At 41.9% G+C, this 22,872-nt stretch overlaps 2 protein-coding genes across 3 annotated transcripts; both read right to left on the bottom strand.

Annotated features, from left to right (window-relative positions):
- Positions 1–1,240: 1,240 nt before the first annotated feature.
- Positions 1,241–11,642, bottom strand: LOC117755406 (hexokinase HKDC1-like). 2 transcript variants are annotated; one of them, XM_034575198.1, is made up of 22 exons: positions 11,387–11,642; positions 9,832–10,000; positions 9,554–9,711; positions 9,264–9,386; positions 9,054–9,149; positions 8,636–8,735; positions 7,610–7,793; positions 7,346–7,501; positions 7,024–7,257; positions 6,137–6,278; positions 5,895–6,051; positions 5,292–5,440; positions 4,887–5,006; positions 4,361–4,456; positions 3,989–4,088; positions 3,415–3,488; positions 3,125–3,291; positions 2,707–2,862; positions 2,527–2,614; positions 1,759–1,904; positions 1,441–1,671; positions 1,241–1,403 (listed from the first exon to the last, which is right to left on the bottom strand). In XM_034575198.1, exons 1-21 carry the CDS (start codon positions 11,447–11,449, stop codon positions 1,536–1,538), a joined length of 2,814 nt encoding a protein of 937 aa, XP_034431089.1. In that variant the 5' UTR covers positions 11,450–11,642; the 3' UTR covers positions 1,241–1,403; positions 1,441–1,535. The 2 variants fall into 2 exon arrangements, with proteins under 2 accessions (XP_034431089.1, XP_034431096.1); XM_034575205.1 differs by having other exon boundaries at positions 1,243–1,403; positions 3,125–3,288.
- Positions 11,643–12,457: 815 nt separating this feature from the next.
- Positions 12,458–19,987, bottom strand: supv3l1 (SUV3-like helicase). The gene is made up of 16 exons (XM_034581296.1): positions 19,569–19,987; positions 19,382–19,459; positions 18,876–18,983; positions 18,665–18,779; positions 18,318–18,486; positions 18,062–18,173; positions 17,646–17,723; positions 16,988–17,079; positions 16,721–16,901; positions 16,386–16,479; positions 15,773–15,892; positions 15,560–15,659; positions 15,406–15,486; positions 14,529–14,705; positions 14,175–14,323; positions 12,458–13,806 (listed from the first exon to the last, which is right to left on the bottom strand). The coding sequence occupies exons 1-16, from the start codon at positions 19,822–19,824 to the stop codon at positions 13,389–13,391; spliced, it is 2,328 nt and encodes a 775-aa protein (XP_034437187.1). The 5' UTR covers positions 19,825–19,987; the 3' UTR covers positions 12,458–13,388.
- Positions 19,988–22,872: the final 2,885 nt, after the last annotated feature.

The following is a 22,872-nucleotide window of genomic DNA, read 5'->3' as shown; positions in this document are numbered from 1 at the left end:
GGCAGCAGTCTAATTTGTTAATACCTGACAGATTAGCTTCTGTTTCACTCCTGTTAGCACGCACCCTTTCTCCATACACCTCCTTCCTTTCTTTAATCCTTTCTAATTTGTTTCCTAATTCCTTCAGTCAGTTTGCATTTCATTCGTCATTATTTCTTTCATTCCTTGCACTCTGCTGCTTTCTGCCAACCTGCCTTCATCTTCTACACATCATGTAATCTCTCATGAATAGATTATCAGATTAACGGACCATTGCACCGCAATAGTGTCAGATCAGTAGTTGGCAATTGTAATGTACATTTTAAACAAAAAATGTTGTACCAAAAACATTTTAAAAATCATCGAAACATCATATTCACAAAGACATATTAAATTAAATTGAACACTCTTCACAGAAAATGTGTTAAAGTTAGGTAACAGTTTCTGTCTGTAAATTTCGCCATGTTTCTGCCTGTACTCTTATTTCAGCATGTGCCGTGCAGACTGACAGATAAAGACACCGGCAGGCAGGGATCCAGCCAGACAGATCAACCACATGGGCAGAATGACCAGAATGGCACTGACAGAAAGACTGAGAGCGAAGAGATAGACAGAGAGACAGAGAGACAGACAGCGAGACTGATAGAGAGACAGACAGAGAGACTGATAGAGAGACTGACAGAGAGACTGATAGAGAGACTGATAGAGAGACAGACAGCGAGACAGACAGAAGGACAGACAGGCGATCACAAGGACATAGAGTCCGTCCAGAAGCACTGAACAGAGCAACAGTTGTTTTGTCTTTTTGGGAACTATGGTCAGCAGCATTCTTATCCTCCCTCTGCCCTTCATCAATACTGAATTACTGCTGACTAACACACACACACACACACACACACACACACACAATCAAATCGCTCATAGATATTACTGCATTGTAGTTGAACATAAAGACAAACTGTTATTTTATGGACACAAAAAGACGGACAATAAAATTATCCAGTGAATGGAAACACAGTGCAGTGAGTGAAAAGTACAAGAGAAATAATTCTAATCTTCATCATATCATAGCTACAGTATAAAGATATCAGAGGGCAGGAGTGTAATCAGTGCAGGGCTAACATTAACATCTGACATTCTCCCACGGCTGACTTGTTAATGATTGGAAAGTGAAAGGGTTTGATTTAAAGCCTCAAGAACTAGAGAAATAAAAGGAAGTGTCATGTTTATTTGTTATGTCAGTCACACATTGTGTGTGGCGCATCTTAAATACAGAGCCAATAACAAGGGGAGGACTTTCTAAAGGGACAAATCTGGTCTTTAAACATATAGAAGCAGGTTTACAAGCTTTATTGTGATTTTGTTGAAATCCATCAATTGGAATCTGGTTCACTAAACATTAGCAGAGACAATGATTTAATCCCTGGCTGTCGGGTCTAAAGTGGTGGCTGGTGAATCCAACATATGACATTCTGAAGTTCTCCCACATTCACATTCACACAATTCAAATAGCAAGAGACGAAAGAGCAAAACAAAAAGGAGCAAGTCATGTCAAGTCACATCTCCTCCTTCTGTCTGGTCACAGCGGTGATGAGGGCCGCACCCTTCCCTCGGCCTTCCTCAGATTGGACAAAAGTCACGTGACACTGTGGAGCCAAAACTCTGGCCGTCTCCTGGAGGACTTCAGAGAAACTAGAAACAACAGCGGCAATTCATCAGAACCAGATAAGGTGGTTGTTGAGATTGATTACAACAAGGATAAACAAAAGAATAACTTACTGTGGGTGTAGTTTGTAGAGTGTCCCAGCCACCCCTACGGTGATGTTGAGATGGTCCAGTCCTCGGTTCTCCCTGATCTTCTCCACAAGGGCCGCCATTCCTGCCCCGCACAGCTGAGCTGCTCGACGAGACACTGCTCCACACACCTAACAATGACAAACCATGAGCATTATTACGCACACCCACAGTTTACTGCACCAGACAGTTTCACAGCTGATTAATGGGGGACATGGTTTTGTCGTCCGCATTAGTAATGGCCTCATTTGTTGTTTTAAGGATTCTCCAATGTGCATGTGGGCTCACAAGTCTTAGCGAGGGAGTTAAAAGCTAGCGTTGGTAATCCAGGAAAAAGTTAGCAAGAACAGGCTACACTTTAAAAAATAGCGACCGATACATCCCACCCCCCCATCGGCCCTCTCGTCAAAGCTACGCCACCAAAAGACATGAGCACGCATTGCCTGACAACTGCTAAAGGCCGACTATAGCCTCTGCCTTTGCGGCATACGTCGCTCCGACTTGGGAAGACGTGAATTCGGTCCAAATGAAATGATCAGTTGTGTTTATTACAGTCCTGCGAGGGCCACAGACATTTCTGACATCTGATTGTGTGAGGGTGATAGAGAGGAAAGATTGACGACTTTTAACAAAATATCAAAAAGAATTGATGAAACCAGACCTTTTTTAAAGTCATCCAAAAACGGGATGACTTTAAAAAAGTCCATGAACTCTGAGAACTGGTCCAAAGGCCCATCATTTCCTGTCTCCTACCTCTTTTACGATGATGCTGTCGTCACAGGTGCTGTCGAGCCTGATGCCCTGGAGAATAGATCTGACCTGCAGTAGAGCCATACGATCACTAGGGGGAGAAAAGACACACATCGCACCGACATATAAATTCAAGTGTGCTTGCAGTTTGAATATCGAATTAGGTGACAGGCGTTTCCCTACCTCTCTATTTGTGACAGGTATTTGGTTTGGAATATTCCAGGTGTTTTTAAAGCGTCGGTGACGTTTCCTCTGAACAACAAACCTCGGCTGGTTAAATCCAGTAATGTCTGACGGACAACTTCACCCAGATACATCCCACCGGCCAGTTTTTCAAACCTGAACCGAAACACACACAAAGAATTTGTTAAAACAATGACATCTGCACGACCACCCCCATGTTACAGGTTTTATAAAATATGAAGCCTTAACACAACCGAGTGATTAATGCAAAAAGTGAGAGAAAGTCCACATACACACATGTAAAAATCTTGTCACACTCACAAACATGAAGCTGAATCACTATGTGCTAAATGAACATATATAATATGTGGATGCTGGTCAAGCACGGAGCATTAAAGGTCAGCATAGAGTTTCTAACCTTTGATTTCCAGGGTTAAGCGAGTTCAGGTCGACCTCAGCGTCGTAAGGTGTGATGAGCTCATCCAGAGAGCCGTGATCACCCAGACCTCCCCACTCTGTGTTTATACACATCGTCTGTATCCTTGCATCCCCCGCCTTTCTCTCTCCATCCGACCCATCGTCCTGCTGAATGCGAGCACCAGTTAGGAGGTGAAGTACATGAGTTATCCTCCAATCAACCTCAGCAAAAAACCTGAACACTGTCAGCTGTTAATGAGAGTTATCCCTCTCTGCTTCAGGCCTCCTCACCATTTGTCTTTTCTTTTGTTCAGTCGTCTTGATGTTCTTCAGTTCCTCCATGTAACAAACATTAGTGCCATTCCCTGTGAGAAAGAATCACACGGTTAATTTATTATAGCAAACAGAGTATTAGGGCCACTCATTAGATTAGATTAGAAAATATTTAAGATTATGAGAATAAAGTTGTAATATAACAAGAATAAATTCATTTTAGGCTACGTTTCATTTTACAGGGGGAATATCAGAAGATCATCGGCCGTTATAATCCATCGTAAATGTAAAATATTAGATTTACACACATGTTACAAAAGGAATTCAAAACCAGTATTTTCTCTCTAACTCACTGAGTTGTGTATGGAAACAAAACAAAAAGCAAGAATTATTAGTGTGAGGACTTATTGCTGAATGCTCAAATGGCTACAATCACAAAAATCACCATCATACATACCATCATGACCTTAAGTGCTACCTTAAACATACCCTTAAACTCAGTCTAAGCCTTATTCTGAGAGCAAAGAATGTGTCAAGCAGCAGGCTGCACAAGAAGGACCAGAAAAAAAGGTCCTCAATTCAGACCACATACCAGCAATCAGTCCAATTTCACACTGAGGCTCTTCATAGGCGCAGCTCATCATGGTCGCGACTGTGTCGTTGGCTACAGCTGCTATGTCCAACTCAAACTCCTGAACAAGCACATACATGTTATTTGTAAGCCACATCACATACATGTTATTAATGTTAGTTTTAAAGCACAAGCACGTGGCACATCACTCATGCAAGAGTGTGTTAAGGACACATGCCATTATTTGTCATCATAATTAATTTAACAGAAAAACTGTTCAGTGCACCCACAGGTTCACTGTAACTGTTACAAATATGTAACAATAAGACGGAGCACTGCATTGTTCATGTCACCTCATCTGACAAACCCTGATTGTGATTACAAACAACTCACGTTGCGTCTCTTGATGGCGTCCCGCAGCATGTCCACAACATCGTGTCCTTCACAGTCTGTGGCCTTGAAGCCTTTGGTCCAGCTCACCAGTGTGCCCTGCAGAAAGGTTGGGAAAGGACACAAATGCAAAAAGTGACTTTTCTCAATTTGGTAAATGTTATATATCTGCTTTACTAGTTTTATCGACTCACTCAAAGCTCTTTACAGTACAAGTCACATTCACCCACTCACACAAACATATATGCTGCACATAGAGTATATGTTCACACACTGCGTCACAGCCTCAGGTGCAATTCGGGGTTCAGTATCTTGCCCAAAGACACTTCAGAAAGCAGACTGGAGGAGCTAGGGATCGAGCCCCCAACACTGTGGTTAGAGGACGATCTGCTCTATTTGTTTCGCTGTAGCCTATATTTAAGATGCATTTGAAAAGCTTCTAATTTAATAATTGATAGCTACTTCAACCTCTAACAAATGAACCAAACATGAGCAAACTCAAGCCCAAGATCCAGACTTTAACACTCACCGCGTCAATGGCCGTCTGCTCGCAGGGGAAAGAGAAGGTGAAGCCCACAGGAAGACGAGCGTTTTTTATCCCCATGTAGTCCAGGAAGTCACTGACACACTCCGCAAGATGATCAAACAACTGGGGGCAGACAGAGAAGAAGAGAGAAGGGAGAAGGAAAACGTATGGATAATAACTGTGTATTTGACTTTCAGTATTGTTTTTTGAGGAAAATGTATTCCAAATTTCTCTCAGGCTTATTTCCACAACCCTGCATGGAATCTGCTTGTTTGATCACTAATAGCAATACTCAATAACTGCTAATCAGTTATTCACTAAAACAAGTTTCATGTAGTCTCTATGTTGGCTGCCTCTGCTGATCTTTCAGTCTGTCTCACTCCAACATGTCGACAGTCTGTGTCTTACCTCCTCTCCAGTCCCCTGCATCTTCTCCAGTGGTATGGTGTAAATCTTGTGGTAGACCTGAGAGCTCGGTTGCAGACCTTTTTTAAAGTTCACCAGCATCACTTTGAAGTTGGTGCCTCCCAGATCCAGGGCGAGATATTTCCCATGCTCTTCAGGAGAAAACACAGAGAGTTAGTCTGCTGATTTTAGAGTCTGTGACATTTGGCCTGAAACTCTGCTACTTCCTACCTTTGTTTTCCCACCATTTCTGTGTCACCTGTATATACTTAGTAGATACATTTTCAGAGTATAAATAGCCTTATTTCCCTCTTTTAGTTTGCAGATTGTTGAGTTGAGTTTGTTACGTGCGTCTTATTTGGATTACTTGTTTTTTTTGCACCTGTTGTCTGTTTGTTTAGTATATTGGATTTCTGTCTGCTCCAGATTCACCTTTCTGGACTTATCCCTCCTTCCATCCTTGCATGTGTCCCTTTCGCTGTGTTTCTGCCGTTGCAACCAATTAAGCTAAATATACAGTATATTCACCTTAACATGGGCAATTAAAAAAAGCAATAGGCCACTTGTTACTGCTCTTGTTGAAGATTAAAGAGACATCATCCTGACCTGTGCCATCGGGTGGGCGGGACACAAAGGAAGGCAGCATCTTGATTTCAGAGGGGCCTTCTCCCCTGAGCCCTGCCTCCAGCCCCGCCCTCATCCTGGCCTTCACCAGCTGGAGCTGCTCGGAGCTCAGCCTGAAGAGAGACAGTGTCTCATCCACCTGGAACACAAGTAGAGACGCCGTGTGTCAGATGTCTTTTTATTCATGGCGATTAGACAGGTGAAGAAACACCCAGGACCCTGACCTTTCTCTTCTGCGACGCCAGGCGTTGAGCGACTGCTGTTACCAGAGCAGCTCCTTTACTGCTGCCACTGTCTGACAGGACAAATCTGACCTGGTACTCAGGAAGCAGCCGCTGCACCACTTTATGAAGACGTTTGGGATACCTGGAACACAAGGAGTCAAACTCTCAGGACCTCTATTGGTAACCTGCTGCAACCACATATTGTGATTTCCCAATGTAGAGGTCTGGCACACAATAGTAAGTGGATTTAAAAGATAATAATATATATGTATAATGGTTTAAATATCATCATATAACAATGTGACCCGTTTAAGGTTTTTACAATGAGACTAGCAAATGGAGAATAAAGCTGATATCTATGAGTTTGTGAAATGTCATACAGCTAGATTGGATTTAAGGGGCCTGTTGGGGCTTTGCAGAGGGACTGATGTCAAATGTAAAATATCTCTTATATTAGGATTAATAAAAACATCTTCCAGAGCGCTGGTCAATCTAAATTTAGTCTGGATGTCCTGTCACCTCTGTCAAACAGTAACAGATTTATACTCTGATCTCGATCTGTGTGGGTGGCACAGGAATTTGGTCTAAACTTGTTATTTGGGATTTAAAAAAATGAGCTTTCTAAGGGATAAATCTGTAACAGGCCTTATCTACAGCAGAACCTTTAACTTGTACCAGTTTTATATGATAATATGAACAATGGCCCAGTGAACCAGCATGTACACTTCCAGGACCTTGAAAGTGAGTTAAATGGAAGTCAGTGATTTCATTATCATTTCATTATTCATACACACGTCTTTCCTACTGCGACATGGATAAATGTCTTTCATCAGACATTTGATGTGCACCATTGAGCCATGAGTATGACTTTCAATGTAATAACCTACTGTGGGTGGGTCTTGTACAATGTTCCGTCCACACCCACAGTGATCCTGAATGTCCTCAATTTCCGGTTTTGCTTGATTCGAGTCAAGATGGCAGCCAGTCCTGCAGCCACCAGGTTTGAGGACCTGAAGGACACGATGGTGCTGACATGTTGAACAGCGATGCAGTCGTCGAGTGAAGGGGTCAAGTCCAGGCCCGTGAGGATGAGTCTGGTGTTCTCCACACCATGTTTATACCTGAGAAAGATGAGAGAGAGGTGGAGCTTTATAACATCTCACTGTTCTCAGGCAGACGCAGCGTGACACTAAGTTAGAAGAGACTTACTCCTCCATGGCTGCCACGTGTGCAGTGGTCACTTTTCCTTTGGTCCTCAGAGTGTTGGACACATGTCCAGCAAACAGCAGTCCCAGTGTAGCCATCTTTAACACAACCAGCCTCACCAACTCACCCAGATACATCCCACTCACCATCTTCTCAAAGCTGCAATCAGGATTTACAGTCGTGTGTTAACAGAGAAATAAAGGGCTTGGAAAATCATACTGTGTCACTCATGCTCTGCAGGTACAATTATTGCATCACTCTCCTTACATCTGTTTCCCAGGGTTGTTGGAGGCTGCGTCCACCTCTCTGTCAAACTCAGTGACGTAATCGCTCAGAGCCCCGTCGTCCCCGAACGCCCCCCACTCAGTGTTCACACACATCCTGCCCTCGTCTCCCTCCACCAGGTCAATGTGACGCAGCTCCTCCATGTAGCACGCATTGGTGCCTGTACCTAAACACACAGTCACACAGCAAATACACACAATTATGATTATTAGTTTAATTTGAATCATTAAAATGAACTCGCAGTGGCTACATTAATTCACTTCTATCTTAAATCCTCTCAAGTGGATGTCTACCCAGAAACTAAAAAGTCCATAACTAACCTAATGCAAGTTTAGTTTAGCCCTCTCCTAATTCTAAACCTAAGTCTAGATCACTTCGTAAAAACGTTTGCAAAGAAGTATAGTCAAAATGCACACATGTGCACGCACACAGCACACATGCAATATAACAGTGAACCACTAGAGGGAGGACTGTATTAACCAAAAGTGCAACATTATCTTTCATTTCATCCTGTGATGCCAGAATAGGTTGATTTTCCAATAAAAGTGAATTAAAACATATAACATAAGGAAGGTGTCAGATCATTTTATTTCAGATTTTCAGTATTAAATCTGTGGCAAGTTCTAACCAGCACACAATTTTTTTTGCGTGTATTGTAAAATACTGGAGATTTCACCTCTTTTGGACCATTTGAGAAATTTAGAGGAGAAACAATATTTGGTGGAGTTGCAAACTTAGACATCGTCATCCATATTTAGTTTATTGTAGTCGTATGAAATGGAAGCTGTATATTTTAACTATACATATAACTAACTCTTTGTGCAGCTCAACATTTTCATGGTTTGTTTTGGAACTAAATTAAACCGCATCATCCCTTTCAAATTAAGATTTGAAGTTGTGTAAAAGTATAAATTTGAAATATTCGAGGAAAGTACATCATGTTCCTGAAAACTGTAATCAACTACAGGAGAGTGAATCCACATAACCAATCAGTACTAATGTACTCACCAATGATGAGTCCTACTTCACAGTACTTGTCTTCAAAACCACAGGTCATCATGGTGGCTACGGTGTCGTTCACCACAGCTAACACCTCTGTATTCATCCCCTGCAGAGTGAGTTACAGAGTGATGCACCTTTACAGTTCAGATTGTTTTCACAGGATTCATGTCGTTGAATCACAACAGTGCATATGCGCATATAATGAGGTGAGTATAACACTTAACTCTCAGTAAACAAAAGCCCATACAGTCCTGGACTCGGTCTCTCATTGGTGGCTTTAGTTTAGATGATGTCAGCAACGAGTCGCATCCCAAATACAGCAGAATCACTACAAGTTTCTTTGAATAGAAGTATCGGCTAAAATAAGCTAAAATAAGTCATGTCTCTGTCTGCCTGTCTCATGATAATGAAGAATAGCTCATACCCCAGTCCTGCCAATGGCGTCTCTGAGGGCCTGAACCACGTCCTTCCCCTGAAGGCCCCGAGCCCGGAAGTTCTTACTCCAGCTTAACAAAGATCCCTAGGGGGGTTTTCAGAATATAAATCAAAAAAAGTCAGTGCCATGTTTACACACAGAGAGGTTTATACTGCAGGTACAGGTTGTGAATAACAAATGAGTAACCTGATCGGTCACCTGATCGAGGCCGGACAGTTCGCAGGGGAAAGAGAAAGTGAAGGCCAGAGGATGTTTCATCTCCAAACTGATGTTCTTCTCATGTAGGAAGTCTTTTAGAGACTCTGACACATGATCCAGTAACTGAACACAGAGTCAGAGAGAACACAGAGAAACAAAGTCAAGAAAAAGATGGAAAGTTTCAAACACCCCCTTACCTATCTCTACCAAAATTGTCTTTTCAGTTCCCTGTTGAATTCCTCATTCCCCTGCTTTCTTAATGTTCATGTTTCCTGTCTTCACCGACTCACCTCTGCTCCTCTCCCCACAAGCAGCTCCTGTGGTATTGGGTAACTCCTCTCCTCCATCTCCACTCCTCCTCTCCTGATCCCCATTCCCTCTCTCACATTAACTCGGAGCACTTTAAACTCGGAGCCTCCGAGATCCAGCACCAGAAACTGTCCTCTTTCTGCACGAGTGAAGGAGAGAGACCAAAACATTTCACATACATATACTGTAGGTGTGCATTGTGTGTACATTGTTCAACGCAGGGGCCTGAAAAAGTGTGAAGATCCCTAATGTGAGTCACCTGATCCATCAGGAGTGGAGCGGACATGTGTCGGCAGCATCTTTACGGCGGCAGCTGCGTTGCTCTCTGCTGAAAGCCCCTTCTTCATCTCAGCCTGGAAACGGGCCGAGATGTCTCTTAGCTGGTCGTCATGGAGACACATTGTGTGCAGGAAGCTGTCCACCTTAAACTTTTTTTGAAGGAGAGACAGAGCAAACAGAAACAAGGATGAATCTGACTGATGTATTCTGACTTAACTTGAATGAGACGGAGGGAGAAGGAGAGAGATCTCATCCATCTCTTCTTTTAATCTCCTCTTCTCACATCTCCTCCTTCCTTGTTACTCTGCCCTTCTCTTAGTTCAAGAACCTTGAGCTTAGTTATGCTGCTTTTCTAATTGTGATTTATTGTATTTTTTTATCATTTCAGATTTTTGGTCTTTTATTATTTTATATTTTGTATATTTTATCGTTCTTGTTAATTCTTGATGGAACTTTTCCTCGTTATTTCATGTGCCTCTACATGCTTTTATGTATTTTATGCTATGCTTTTATTTAATTTATTCATTATATATATAATTTTAAAAAACTTTCATTTGTGAAGCACTTCGAGCTGAATTTGAAGGTGCTATATGAATACATAAATTATTATTATTATTATTATTATTATTATTATTAGTAGTAGTAGTAGTAGTAGTAGTAGTAGTGGTTTAAAATGCTTTTAAATCTGTAGTAGGATTCTGCGTAACTTTTTATTATAACTACAAAATAATAAGTTATAAGGCAAATCCGACTGCTATTCTTCATAAATTCAAAAAATAATAATAATACAGGCACAATTTCTTCCCACACTCAGTCCGTGCTGTGTGCTCAGCCAAACCATCACCATGGCAATGCGTTCACGGGACAAGGTCCTTCTGCCACCATGGCTTCCTGTCACTATGTGTTTGTGTGTGCGTCAGTGAGTCAATATTTTGCCCCTGTGAGTGTGAGTTGATCTCATTTGCACTAACAGAGGAGTTAAGTGTGTTAATCATTCATCAGGAAAACACAGGCGGTGACACAGTAACTACGTTACAGCACCTTGATCATCTCAGCACTGCCTTATCTTTCTGATTTTGTGAACGTGTTTGTGCACATTAACAAAACAATACAGTTGAAGAAAACTTTGGAATTGAATTTGCATGCTCAGGATTTGCATTTAAAACGTCTTTAAGTCATTTTTGTCAGCTGGAAAAGAGCAACAATTGAAATCAGAGAGGGAGTTCATACTTTTACACGTAACAGGGAAACAGCTGCTCGGATCAGGATATTACAAGGTAGTCATTTTGTAAATGACATGAACAGAAGAAGTAAAGTAAACAAGAAATTATCCGAACATGACCAAATCTGACTGATCCAGTAAATTATTACCAGCTCTTTAATGGGCAACAAGTTATTTTTAACCGAACGTCTGGAGGCTGGAGTTCTCTCTGCATGTTTCCTCTGTGGCCCTCACTCTCTTATTTAAATATCACAACAATCAGCCTCATGAAACCTCATCTGTTGCAAACGACATACTGAAAGACATCTCTTACCTTCTTTGTGGGTTCCTCCTGGGTTTTGGAGAAGAGGAAGGAAAAAAGCTGAAGCGTAAACATGTTGTAAAGACACAGCACCACAAAATCACCTTCCACCTGGTTTGTCTATCAGTGTGTGTCTCTGTGTCAGTGCATGATGCAGAGCGTAAACAGATCCATATAAGTTATGAAAAGCGTGTTCAGATATTAAGATCTTTGTTCCCTTGCATCTCTCCCTCTGATTGTTTCATTTTGTCCTGAGTGAGAACAGAGAGCAGCCTCCGCACTATCTCAATGATTAACAAGCCAAACCCCTTTCTCCCACCACCTCCTCCTCTCTCTAAGACGTCAGCCCTGTCTTCTTTATGGCGTCACTGGCGACCTGATAGGCTTTTGCTGAATCATAACATCTCCAAAATATGAGCAAATCTCTGATGCATGGGTTTCACAGCAAGTTGTGGAAATGAGGGAGTGACATGTTTAACCTCTTGTGATTTTCTGTATCTGTAGCTCGGCCTCATGACTCTTTGAAAGACAAAATCTATTAACTTATTCACACTGAATTAAAGCAAAGTAACATGTCTGTGAATTACCTCAGACAGGAAGGTGGTGTTTTCACCCCATTTGTTTGTCAGCAAGATAATACAAAAAAAATACTTGACTGCTTTCTATGAAGCTTGGTAGAGGGATGTCATACGGCTCAGGAAAGAACCCATTCAATTTTGGTGTGTATCCGGATCAGTGGGCAGATCCAGGATTGTATTTAAGAGGATTTAGCGGAGGTATGCTCTCTACTCTCTTCTATAGCTTCAACCTGGATCTCTTCTTCTTTTGGTTTACAGTCCGTCCAGACTGGATTTTATTCCCACACTAAATTAACTTATCTTTCCTCTTTTGTTTACTCCTAATGTTTATGATGGGTTAGTGCAGATATTTATCTTTCAAGCTTGTAGGTGCTTCATGTTCAGTTGATGTCACAATAGTTTTGATTGAATTATATTAACTGCCATTCATTAAGGCGACCTAAGCAGAGATTACACATTACTTCAGTTAGATTTTCAACTGTGGCTCATAAAATCAAGAAACATTAAAAAACATTTTTTTTTATTGGCTAATGTCATCACCTTAAATTTACAAACAAGAAAAATATGGCATCTCATCTGTAAATAGACAGTTACAGGGTTGCGCTCACTCTTACCTACTGCAACTGTTGACTGGACGCTCAGAGGAAATGTGATTTCATTAGAGTAGCAGAAAGTGAATTCTTCAGGTGAACCCACAACAAGTTGGTTAACAAGTTGGTTATACTGTATTTGTTGAGTTGACAGCATGAACAGTAAACTAACTCCAGAACTGCATAACACAAAGTGCATTTTAAAAATGCTCCCTAAATAGCATTTATGACAGTGTGAGTTTTACTGAATCCTTACTGTGATAAACAATGTTCCTTGCCAGTTTGAAGTGTGGCCCAGTAGTAACTGACATTGAACTTGGTATCTCCAACAATGACCCAAGACAATGGGTGGATTTATAAACCCAAACCAAGTCAGTTCAGTACATTTTGATGTTGGTCCTGTTTGACACTTAAATTTGTTTCCAAGGTGATTCTGTGAGTTATCTTCTGCTTCTACAGACAAACAGAGAATCTCCCACCAGGTACCTGAACCTTCACAAGAACCAGGAACAAAGCAGGTTGTTCACAGGATCCTGAACTAGAGACGTTCACTATCACTAGTTAGAGTTTGGACATTGGTAAAAAAAAAAAATAGAGAGTGAGCTTTTAGAGCAGTGAAAATGAGATTTCATGTCTACCTTGATGTCAAAGTACTATGGTGTAAATGTCAGACTATAAAACACCACTGTTGTGTTACAGCTCAGGCTAAAAGCTTTTTATAATCCCTCACAGATTCACATTAACTGTCATGATTCATTTCAAACCACCACATATGATTCAAGGTTTGCATCAGTGGGATCTGTGGCAACAGGAGAGACTCTGTGCAGCCATCAAGACGAAACCTCTTCATTTCTTCCGCCGTTTTTTCCCTTTGTTGTTATTGTCTGTATCGAGGACCTGCTGGTTGGTGGAATCCTCCTTCTGATCTTTGGAAAACTCTCTCTGCAGCTGCCGCAGTAAATCAGGCGTCAGCAGCCCGTCTCTCACCAGGCGATTAGCCAGAGAACTGTCTGTCATCTGTCCTGAGTCTCTCTGTCCCCTCGGACCTCTGCTGTTGGTCAAATACTGACCGTCTGCAGCTCCACTGCTCCCACTCCATTGTCCACTCCTGCTGCTCTGTGTCCGCACTGGGTTAGTGACGGTTGTGTCAGTGGCTCTGATGAGACGAGTGATATTTTGGACGCCCTGTTGGATGATGTCGTCAAGCTCCCGCTGGATTTCTCGAATCAAGGCAGTGTCTGGAAACATGTCCATGAAACGGTAGCTGCAGACAGAGAGAGACATCAACAGCCACAAGGATTAGAGCGGCAAGCAGTCTTTAATAGAGCTCGATCGATATTGATTAGCATTTTTGTTTTAAATAAATTATTCCCAAGATGTCATTATGAACGCCTTATGACAAAGAAATGCAATTGATATTTTAAAGTTTAAACATTAACTTTATCATAAATAACTATATATAAAAAGAAAACACAAATGCAATCAAATATGTAGAACTGGAAATAAGAAAATAACATTTACATAAAATGTAAACATATATACATCCAGGAATCTTTGCATAACGATGGTAACTAATGGACAAACAAAGAGGAGAAAACAAAACCTCCTTGGCAGAGGTACAGATAACGTTACCTCAACCAGAGGTAAAGATCCAGCACATCATGAACAGCTTCCAAGTGAACCAGGTCTTTAATGTTTTTGGGTTGAGCCAGAGGCCAGCTGACATGTCGACAGACCCAGTCAAAGGTCAGAGGCTCATCTCGACTGAACTGACGAGCAAACTGAAAGAAGAGGAAGAGAACGAGCCTGTGAGTGCTGGGCAGCACGCAAAGCTCAACATGCTGACCCCAATAAACCCAGTAACTGCATTATTTATTGTTAATTCCACCTCAGCATTGCGACTTCTCATCAGCCACGCCTTCCTTTCTGCTCTCTTTTCAATGACCTTATTAATCTCACCCCTCGTTCACTCCCACTCCTCCTTACCTTTAGGAAGGAGGTGCATACGAAAGTTTGTTTCTTGTTGATGGGAGCAGTACAGAAGACGTAGCGTGACCTCAGGTTGAGTGGGATATGCTGAATCATATCAGCCAGAAACTTGAAGTCGTCAATGTTGCAGACAAAATACAGACCATCCACCTGAGAGAGGCTGACAAATATGTCCTGGGGAAGAGACACGGAGAGAGGAGTCACTCAGTTTGTCAGGAGTTAGGTCGAACGAGTGAGATCGGCCTCAATTACAGTGCTAAATCAGCAAAGGACTATTTTAAAGCCCAGAAATTAAGCTAAAAGGAAGAAAGCTACTTTAAGGGAACTTGAGTTGTATTGTATTCCCAACATCAAAAATGAACCTTCTAAGTCAATATATACACTAATAAAAACACAAGTGAACCCTTCACTGGTAAAGTTACATGGTTATATCTCAATGATAATATCTGTCTCGGCGCAGGCAGCCGGTGTTGAGACAGGCGGGGCTAAGGAGCTTGGTGGTCCTGAGGCGCTCGAATCGCTCTGTGTGTGAGACAACTGGGGCTGAAGCAGCCGTGTCTCAGAACATGGAGGGGCAGGACTTTTCTGAATGGTAGGCGTCATCTACCATTTTTGAAAAGAGGGTGTTAACCTTTTGAAATACATATAAATGTCAAGATGTAGAAATGTCCCAAATGGTTGACGGCACATCAGCATTGGTCCTGCAAGGTCGATTTTTTGTATAAATGTTGTAATAAATGTGACACTAAAACCAGCGGTAATGTATTTCATCAAAGAACAGTCATATCATTTAGTTTACAGGTCAAACCACACATCTAAGTGTGCAGTACATCTTAAATAAAGGTGAGAGTGAACATGAAAAGACTGTACTCACCACAAGGTTGGATAATGTAGCATCAGGTAGATGATAAGCAAACATCTCTATCTGCTCTGCTGTGGGATGTAGACCTGCAGTCTGAGACAAGAGAGGAGAGATTAACATCCAGTGCTGCTGCTGCGCGCGCGCGCGAGAGTGAGTGAGTATTCACCTCTATTGGTTCCACTGCGTGACTGAGTATTTCCTTCAGCACAGGCAGATCATCCCTGTGCATGGTGGTAACTTCTCCCTCTTTAAACTTGGAGGAGAACCTGTGAGAGGACACGGAGGAGACGGGTTTAAAAACGTGTTCTTGAGTGTTGTACCTTCACTCTCGCCTCTAATCCTCCATGATGAGGATACCCTGAGCAGAAATGAGACCGACCTCCCTGCACGGCCGGCGATCTGCAGAGCCTGTGATGTGCTGATGGTCTCCATGTGTTTCTCCCCCTTCTCATTGACATTAGGCTTCACCAGACTGTTGAAGATGATGCGTTTGATACTCCTGGAGAAAAAAGGACATGCAGAGAAATGATGTGAGCTTCTACATAAAAATCTGACCATTACACTGTCCTGTATCTTATTACCTCCCCCATGAGGTTACGTTTTCACACCTGTGCGTTGGATTGACAACTGACCAATTTATACTAAATTCAACATGGAGGCAGCTATAACGTCGCCATAGGATGGAACTTACAGAATTAAGCTTGATTTCACAAAAAAAATCTGTGAGGTCATGTAAAGGCTTTTTATGTCAGTACTTCCCCCCCAAGGAGGTTATGTTTTCTCCCCCGTCTGTTGGTTTGTTTGATTAAAAGCAAGGTTACGCAAACTCTTCTGGAAGGATTACCACACATCTTGGACATGGCGAGATAGAGCGTTTTTCAACATTTTCAAAGATTTCCCAGGAAATTATTCATGGGTCTTGATGAAAAAAAATAATCAGGCAGATGTAGGGAGCTGATATCTGTGAGTGTTGGTGCAGCTTCGGTACTTACAGGTTGAGGCCCATTCCAATGGCATCTGTGGCGACCATGATCTTGCAGCGATCATCCGGATCATTGAACTTCTTGGCCTGTGACAGCTTGGTGGCTGTTAATCACAGAAACAACTAGGTTTGATTTTTTTTTTTTTTTAGAACTGATGCTTTGTTGTAGTAAACAAGTTGAACCCAGGAAGATACTGGTGGTTTTTTTAGACACTGCTCCCACATTCACAAAAGGTGGGGATGAACATATCTTCTCATATTTCTAGCCCACTTTTAATCAGGAAGAGAACTGAGCACCAAGATGTGACAAGTTTCCTTCTTATCAAAAACCATTGACTCACTCACTTGGAGGTAAACTCCCATAAATGACAGCACACTCCAGGCCTCTGATCTCGATCTGCCTGCTGATGGAGTAGATGTCATTTTTACTGAAGCAGACGATACAATCTCCTTCTCTCAAGTTGTCCAAGGACTCCACAGCCTGATCCAGGATTGAGAATGGAGTCAAACGCTTGTAGGTGTGCACCTTAAGAGGAATGAAGGGACAGAAAAAGTGATGAGGAAAGTGAATCAACCAACAACTTCCTGATGCGCTTCATGCTGCAGCCTCACCTCCACCTCCTCTCCAGTGGTGTACATCAGTTCTCTAATAAATTCGATAGCTGCAGGTTCTCCACACACATGGATCTCCTCTGCACAGAGACCTGCATAAACACACAGAAAATGATAACTGTGGAGGTTGGAAACATAATCATTTGAAAGAAAAGATTTAACTACAACAAAGCAAAAGATAATAAACATTCATATTCATTGTTTGACTATTGCATCACATGTTTTTTTAGAAAATGCTCACTAGTTTAGCTTTGGGACAAATTAATCAGGAGGGCAAAGACAATGCCACAGATCTTCACATGAGAAGTTGAGCCTTCAACGTATGTGTGAGGACAGATGAGGTTTTCTGGTTAAACATGTATCGATGCATAATTTTAGACATATGATGTAACGGATGGCGTGTCATTTTGCATTTTTTGTGCGAGTAGCTTGATTTTCACCCGTTTGTTGGTAGATTTTGTTTGTTTGTTTGTAAACAAGATTACACAAAAACAACTGAACAGATTACCACAAAACTCGGGGGAAGAATGTAGTATACGTCAGAGTAGAACCTATTTAACATTTTTATTTTGTATTCAAAATACTTTCTATAACATTGCATGGGCGTTTTTCTACATTTTCACAGTTTGTATGTCTAATTTGAGTGTGTGTTACAAACCCATTAGTGCTCTGGTCCAGGCCCATCCTCTGGAAAGATCTCTGATCATCTGAATCTCATCAATTACAGCCACTTCATCTACAAACAACAAACAACAAAAACAATCCTGTGGTAAATATTACAGATGATGTTATTCAACCAAACTGTAGAAGAACTGTGTTAGTGACTTGATGTATAACTTAAAAAACAAACATATGAATCATTGTATTTCTTCAATCACAAAAATGGCCACATCACAGTAACTTTAGATTTCTAGAACTAAATTTAAATAATAATCAAGGTTTAAACATGATTACACACGGTTTTGATTAGAGGCAACACAATCTAATGAAATACAATTCAATGTCCTACAGAGCAGTTTAGTTTACTTTTTGTATTGACGCTACTTATTGATGCTATGTGTTGTGTTTACTCACAAGGTGTATTGACATTGCACATCTCAATGGTGCAGGCCACGTGACCAGAAGCTCGACCCTCCAAGTCCATGAACGTCCGCTCCTCTCCTGTAACCAAGTCACATGGTACACCCTGGTACACACACACACACACACACACACAGAAGATATAAAAGATGGCACCTTTAGAATACGCACAGAGATGGACGATATCAAAGACACAACAGACGAAGTGAGACATTACAACAGGAATATTAAGTGAACAGAGTATACGAACAGCGTTATTGGTCTTCTCAAAGATCTCGTGGGCCAGTAGTTTCAGGGGGCCACAGTAGACTCCAGACTTAGCAGCCAGGTAGCGCTGGATGGCGTGATAGGTTTTACCACTGTTAGTGGGACCAGCATGGAAAATCACTTTCCTCTGGATGGCACGAGCCTCAGGGTACCTGACAAACAAGCCAACAGAAAGATACTATGACCACTAGAGCAAGTTATAACACATGCATACAGATAGTGAAACCTAGAAGCTTTTTGATGGAGGTAAAAGCGTGGTAGCTGAGGGTTAAATCCGATATGATATGAGATGCATTAACAGCAGCTACACTCCTGGTCTATAGTACACACCAGTTAGCAGGGACCCGGAGGTCAGAGATCTTTCTCAGGTCCTCCATACAGTCCAGCATGGGGAAGATTTGCTTGGAGTGACGCATGAAGTAGGGGTAGATGTCATCTATGTGACCTTGAGAGCAGCAGAAATGAAAAATGAATGGAATCATAACTTTAATTAGTTACCACTCATGCCAACAACTGGAGGCTTTAGCAGAATTTAACAAACCTGCTCCACAGCAGATGTCACTGAGGATGATGTGCAGATCAGCGGGGAGAGCTGATCCTTCCAGGACATGCTTCCTGAAGCTGATGAAGGCCTGGTGGAACAGACGAGCTACACACAGAAAATACGTAAGTGTGTGTGAACAACACACAATGCATGCTTGTTCTATTTGAACAATCCGGTGTACCCTGCTAATAAATAGTAATGTCTGGTTGATGACAACCATTATCTTTGAATCCGCCCAACGAGGCTGAATTCACTTATTCCTTGTTCTCAGCCCCTGTGTGTAAATGTGAGAATATTTTACCTTGTGAATTATATCATGAATTCTTAATATGTGCTAAGCATGGTAGCATTAGTTACATTTCTTTGAGTTAGACATTTAATGCTGTCGTGACTGTGGCAATATATAATGATGCAGCACTTTTAAACCCTGTGGTCTGACACACACACACTGTAATGAAAAAAGTGGCATGATCAACAGCTGAGACGAGATGTGATTTCCTCACCATCCAGGCCATGATCTGCTGCCAGCTTCTGCATCTCCTTCCTCTTATAAAACCGGTTCATAACTTTCAGCAGTTCTTCTGAATCACAGACACAAAGATTGATACGTCAATAGAGACACAACACAAGCAGGTCTGGTTTTGTGTCGCAGACCTGGCGACCCGGAGGTCCAGATCCGAAGGTACTGACCTTTAGCGAGCGGCTGGGTGAGCTCTGCCCCAACACTCCCGTCCACCGAGAAGTCCGTCTTCAGGGAGACGGGGACGAACAGAGAGGTGTCCGGGGCTTTGGGTGGAGAGCTGCTGGATGAGACGTTTCTGGCCCGCTGATGTTTGTGTAACCACCCAGACACATGACAGCTGCCTCCAGCGGTGAAACGGGCAGCTCGGCTGTTAGCGTGGAGCTGCAGCCGAGAAAACAACCACACACACCGGTTTACTGACATGGTTCCACCCCCGGTGTCGACACAGTCTGTGGGCAACCTCCAGACTCTTCTTACTGTCGCTCCATACTGTTCAGCCGGTCTCAATATGAGCGATAATAAACCAGAGGACGGTCAACACATTTCTTCTTCCGGATAACACAACGTGGGAGAGGACCACTCGCTGTGTAGCTGGCCGCAAATCTGCCTGAAATAAAACAAAGCAGAAAGTAATTGGAATTGTGAAATTATAATAATTATTTAAACTTTAGGGAAGGGTACTGATTTTAACTAGCAAATGTATATTATATTAATTGATATGACATATAATTAATATGTTTTTAACAAATTACAAACAGGTAAATACAATGACTTCTCCATGGTTGAGCCCGAAGATCGTATGTAGTAAAATGATGTTTGCCTCTAAAATATGTTACTCTATGTGTAGTGGTCAAAAGTTTGGGGTGACAGTTAAATGCCAATCTACGGAAGCGAGATAATTACCTCGGAAAAACAGAACTTTTTTTTTTTTTTTTTCAGAAAAACAGAACTTATCTCGGAATTTCCGAGATAATTATCTCAGAAAAACAGAACTTTTTTTTTTCAAGTGAATGCAATACGCTTCCGTACTTCCGTACCAATCGGGTTCACCACATAAATCCAGAATAAACGGGACGGGAGGCTGATGATTCCAAAAACAGACAATTTATTCAATTCTGACACATGGTTTAAAAATACTGATCAAACAGCACAGGATCGTGCGCAAAGTATGGAGTACTGGCAGGTACTTGATATAAATAACAGATTAAAAAGAGAGAAGTTAAAGGCTCAAGACCCAATTTAACTAAGTTAAATTATCATGCGTAAAACGAGCCCAGGAGACTTTAAGAATCCTAACACTGGTGTGATTGCACCAGTGGATTATCACTGCAAGCGATATTATACCATGAAGTAACAAAAGCGGGCCTCTAGTTTACGGAGCCCATAACTCATCAATATTCAAACCATTACACCAGGATTGCACAGTACCCATCGACCAATATGCACGTTACCCATAGAACCAAGAACAAAATAAAATAAAACAAAGAAACCGGAAATCAAACAAATTTATCAGAAAGAAAACTAATTCTAAATGAGATTTTATTATTTTGGTAGAAGAGCACTGCCGATAGAGCTATACACTTTATTTTTATTTATTTTTATTAATCAATCAATCAATCACATTTTATCCTCAGGATATCTTCATAACCATTCATGTATATTCCCATTCATAGGCATTGATTCAGCAGCAGGTCACCACTGTTGAAAGGCAGACCTGCATTAATGAGAGGCAGGTCACTATCATGAGAGGCGGTGGACTAGTGGCAGAAAATAACGGACATCAGACTGGAAGGTCGCTGGTTCGAGGCCACGGACTGACAAAAACATACCTGGATATGGACAACACCTGGATCTGTTCAAGTCCAAAAAAGGACTCGCCCTACCCCACTGTCTAAGTGCCCCTGAGCAAGGCACCTTGCTCCCCGGGCACCGTCCATGGCTGCCTACTGCTCTGTGTGTTCACACGGATGGGTCAAAAGCAGAGAACAAATTTCCCCCATGTGCATGTGTGTGGGACCAATAAAGGACTCTTGAATCTGGGAGCAGCAGGTCACTGGCGCAGGGAGCTGATATTTTACAACCTAGAAACAAAATGCTCAGGCTCTCGAGGTACGGAAAGGATACGTGGATGTTGTTTATATACATTATCCTCAGGATATCTTCATAACCATTCCATTGTTGTTTAGATGACACTCATCTCAATTTGAAGTTGATCTGATGAAAGCCCTGGGACAAGTTCGTCAAAGTAAAAATGTGAAAAATGGCCACTAAATGCAAAATGGCGGGCTTCCTGTTGCTTTTTTCAAAGTGCACTTCTAGACTTTTTTGTTTGTCTGGTCATGATACACCTGTGTATCGAATTTTGTGAAGATCAGCCAATCGGGGCGCGGGGGGCGCTGTTGAGCCATTTTGCCACGCCCATTTAAAATTACTCCAGAATACGTAAATTTTCACCACTTTCTAATTTTCTAAACTTTGGTAAGAATTTGAGCATGTTAAAGCCCTCAAAAAGCCAATTCATTTGCCTGAAAAAAAAAAAAAAAATAATCCTTACAATTTCAATAGGGCCTCCCACTGTCTCCTACTGTTCGGTGCTCGGGCCCTAACAAGGCCAAATAATCTAAATGAAATCTTAATGTGGGAAAAAACAGTGACCGTGAATATCCTGTCTGAAGGCAGCCCTATGAAACAGACATGTCTTATTGGGTCACACAATTATTAAACAAGGTTATCAAAATGTTTCTAAACATTAAAAAAGATAAAACACATCATTATGCCATACCTTTAATTCATTACAATACAGCAGAGACCCACGCCGTCCTTATTGTCTTGACGACAAGTACTAAAGCAGGAAAAGAGAATAACACTCAATGTCACAGACATACAATAGTATAGACTCTGGATATGTCCGGCGCATCACTTACAATTATCGTTCCACCTAGTTTGTGTATACACGCTGACTGGAGGAGATTACAGCGTGCAGGTATGGCGACGCTGATAGTCTCACACCCACACACACCCCCATTTGATACAGATGTATATCATGAAATGTCAGTGTGGATACCAAAGTGATATCGTGGTCAGAAGAATGGGACGAATGGACATATGGACAAACCCAAAAACATGATGCTTATGACAGCATTACATAGACTTTTTCTGAGCACCTCCACCTCTGAGTGACTTCCAGTGTCCCTCGTCTGCACTGCAGAAACCAGCACAGGTTCTGAAAGAGGCAAATGTGGCTCTCAAGATACAAGTCACCCAGACCTGCAGCAGCTGTAGAGAGAGAGAGCCAGCTGCAAACAGAGAGGAGGACAAAAGATGGAGGGAGGAGAAGAAGAATCACACCAAGAAGAAGACCAGACAGTGAGGGGAGGAGAGCAAGCAGAGCGGATATGAACTCTTGAACATTAAAAGCTAGACTCAGCCAAAGATAAGAGAATGAGGTGGTTTCTCCCACAACTGAAACCA

Source organism: Hippoglossus hippoglossus, chromosome 3 (assembly GCF_009819705.1).
Source record: "Hippoglossus hippoglossus isolate fHipHip1 chromosome 3, fHipHip1.pri, whole genome shotgun sequence".
Lineage (NCBI taxonomy): Eukaryota > Metazoa > Chordata > Actinopteri > Pleuronectiformes > Pleuronectidae > Hippoglossus > Hippoglossus hippoglossus.
Note: the sequence above shows the minus strand (reverse complement) of the source record. Positions and strands in the feature narration are given on the sequence as shown.

Coding starts and splice junctions, on each gene's coding strand:
- LOC117755406 (XM_034575198.1), bottom strand. CDS start 11,449: ATGTTTACGCTTCAGCTTTTTTCCTTCCTCTTCTCCAAAACCCAGGAG. Junction 10,001..11,386: donor AGGAGGAACCCACAAAGAAG/GTAAGAGATGTC, acceptor CTTCAAAAAAAG/TTTAAGGTGGACAGCTTCCT. Junction 4,089..4,360: donor ACGCCATCAAGAGACGCAAC/GTGAGTTGTTTG, acceptor GTGCTTGTTCAG/GAGTTTGAGTTGGACATAGC.
- supv3l1 (XM_034581296.1), bottom strand. CDS start 19,824: ATGTCAGTAAACCGGTGTGTGTGGTTGTTTTCTCGGCTGCAGCTCCAC. Junction 17,724..18,061: donor GTGCAATGTCAATACACCTT/GTGAGTAAACAC, acceptor TGTTGTTTGTAG/ATGAAGTGGCTGTAATTGAT. Junction 15,487..15,559: donor ACGCAGTGGAACCAATAGAG/GTGAATACTCAC, acceptor CTCTTGTCTCAG/ACTGCAGGTCTACATCCCAC.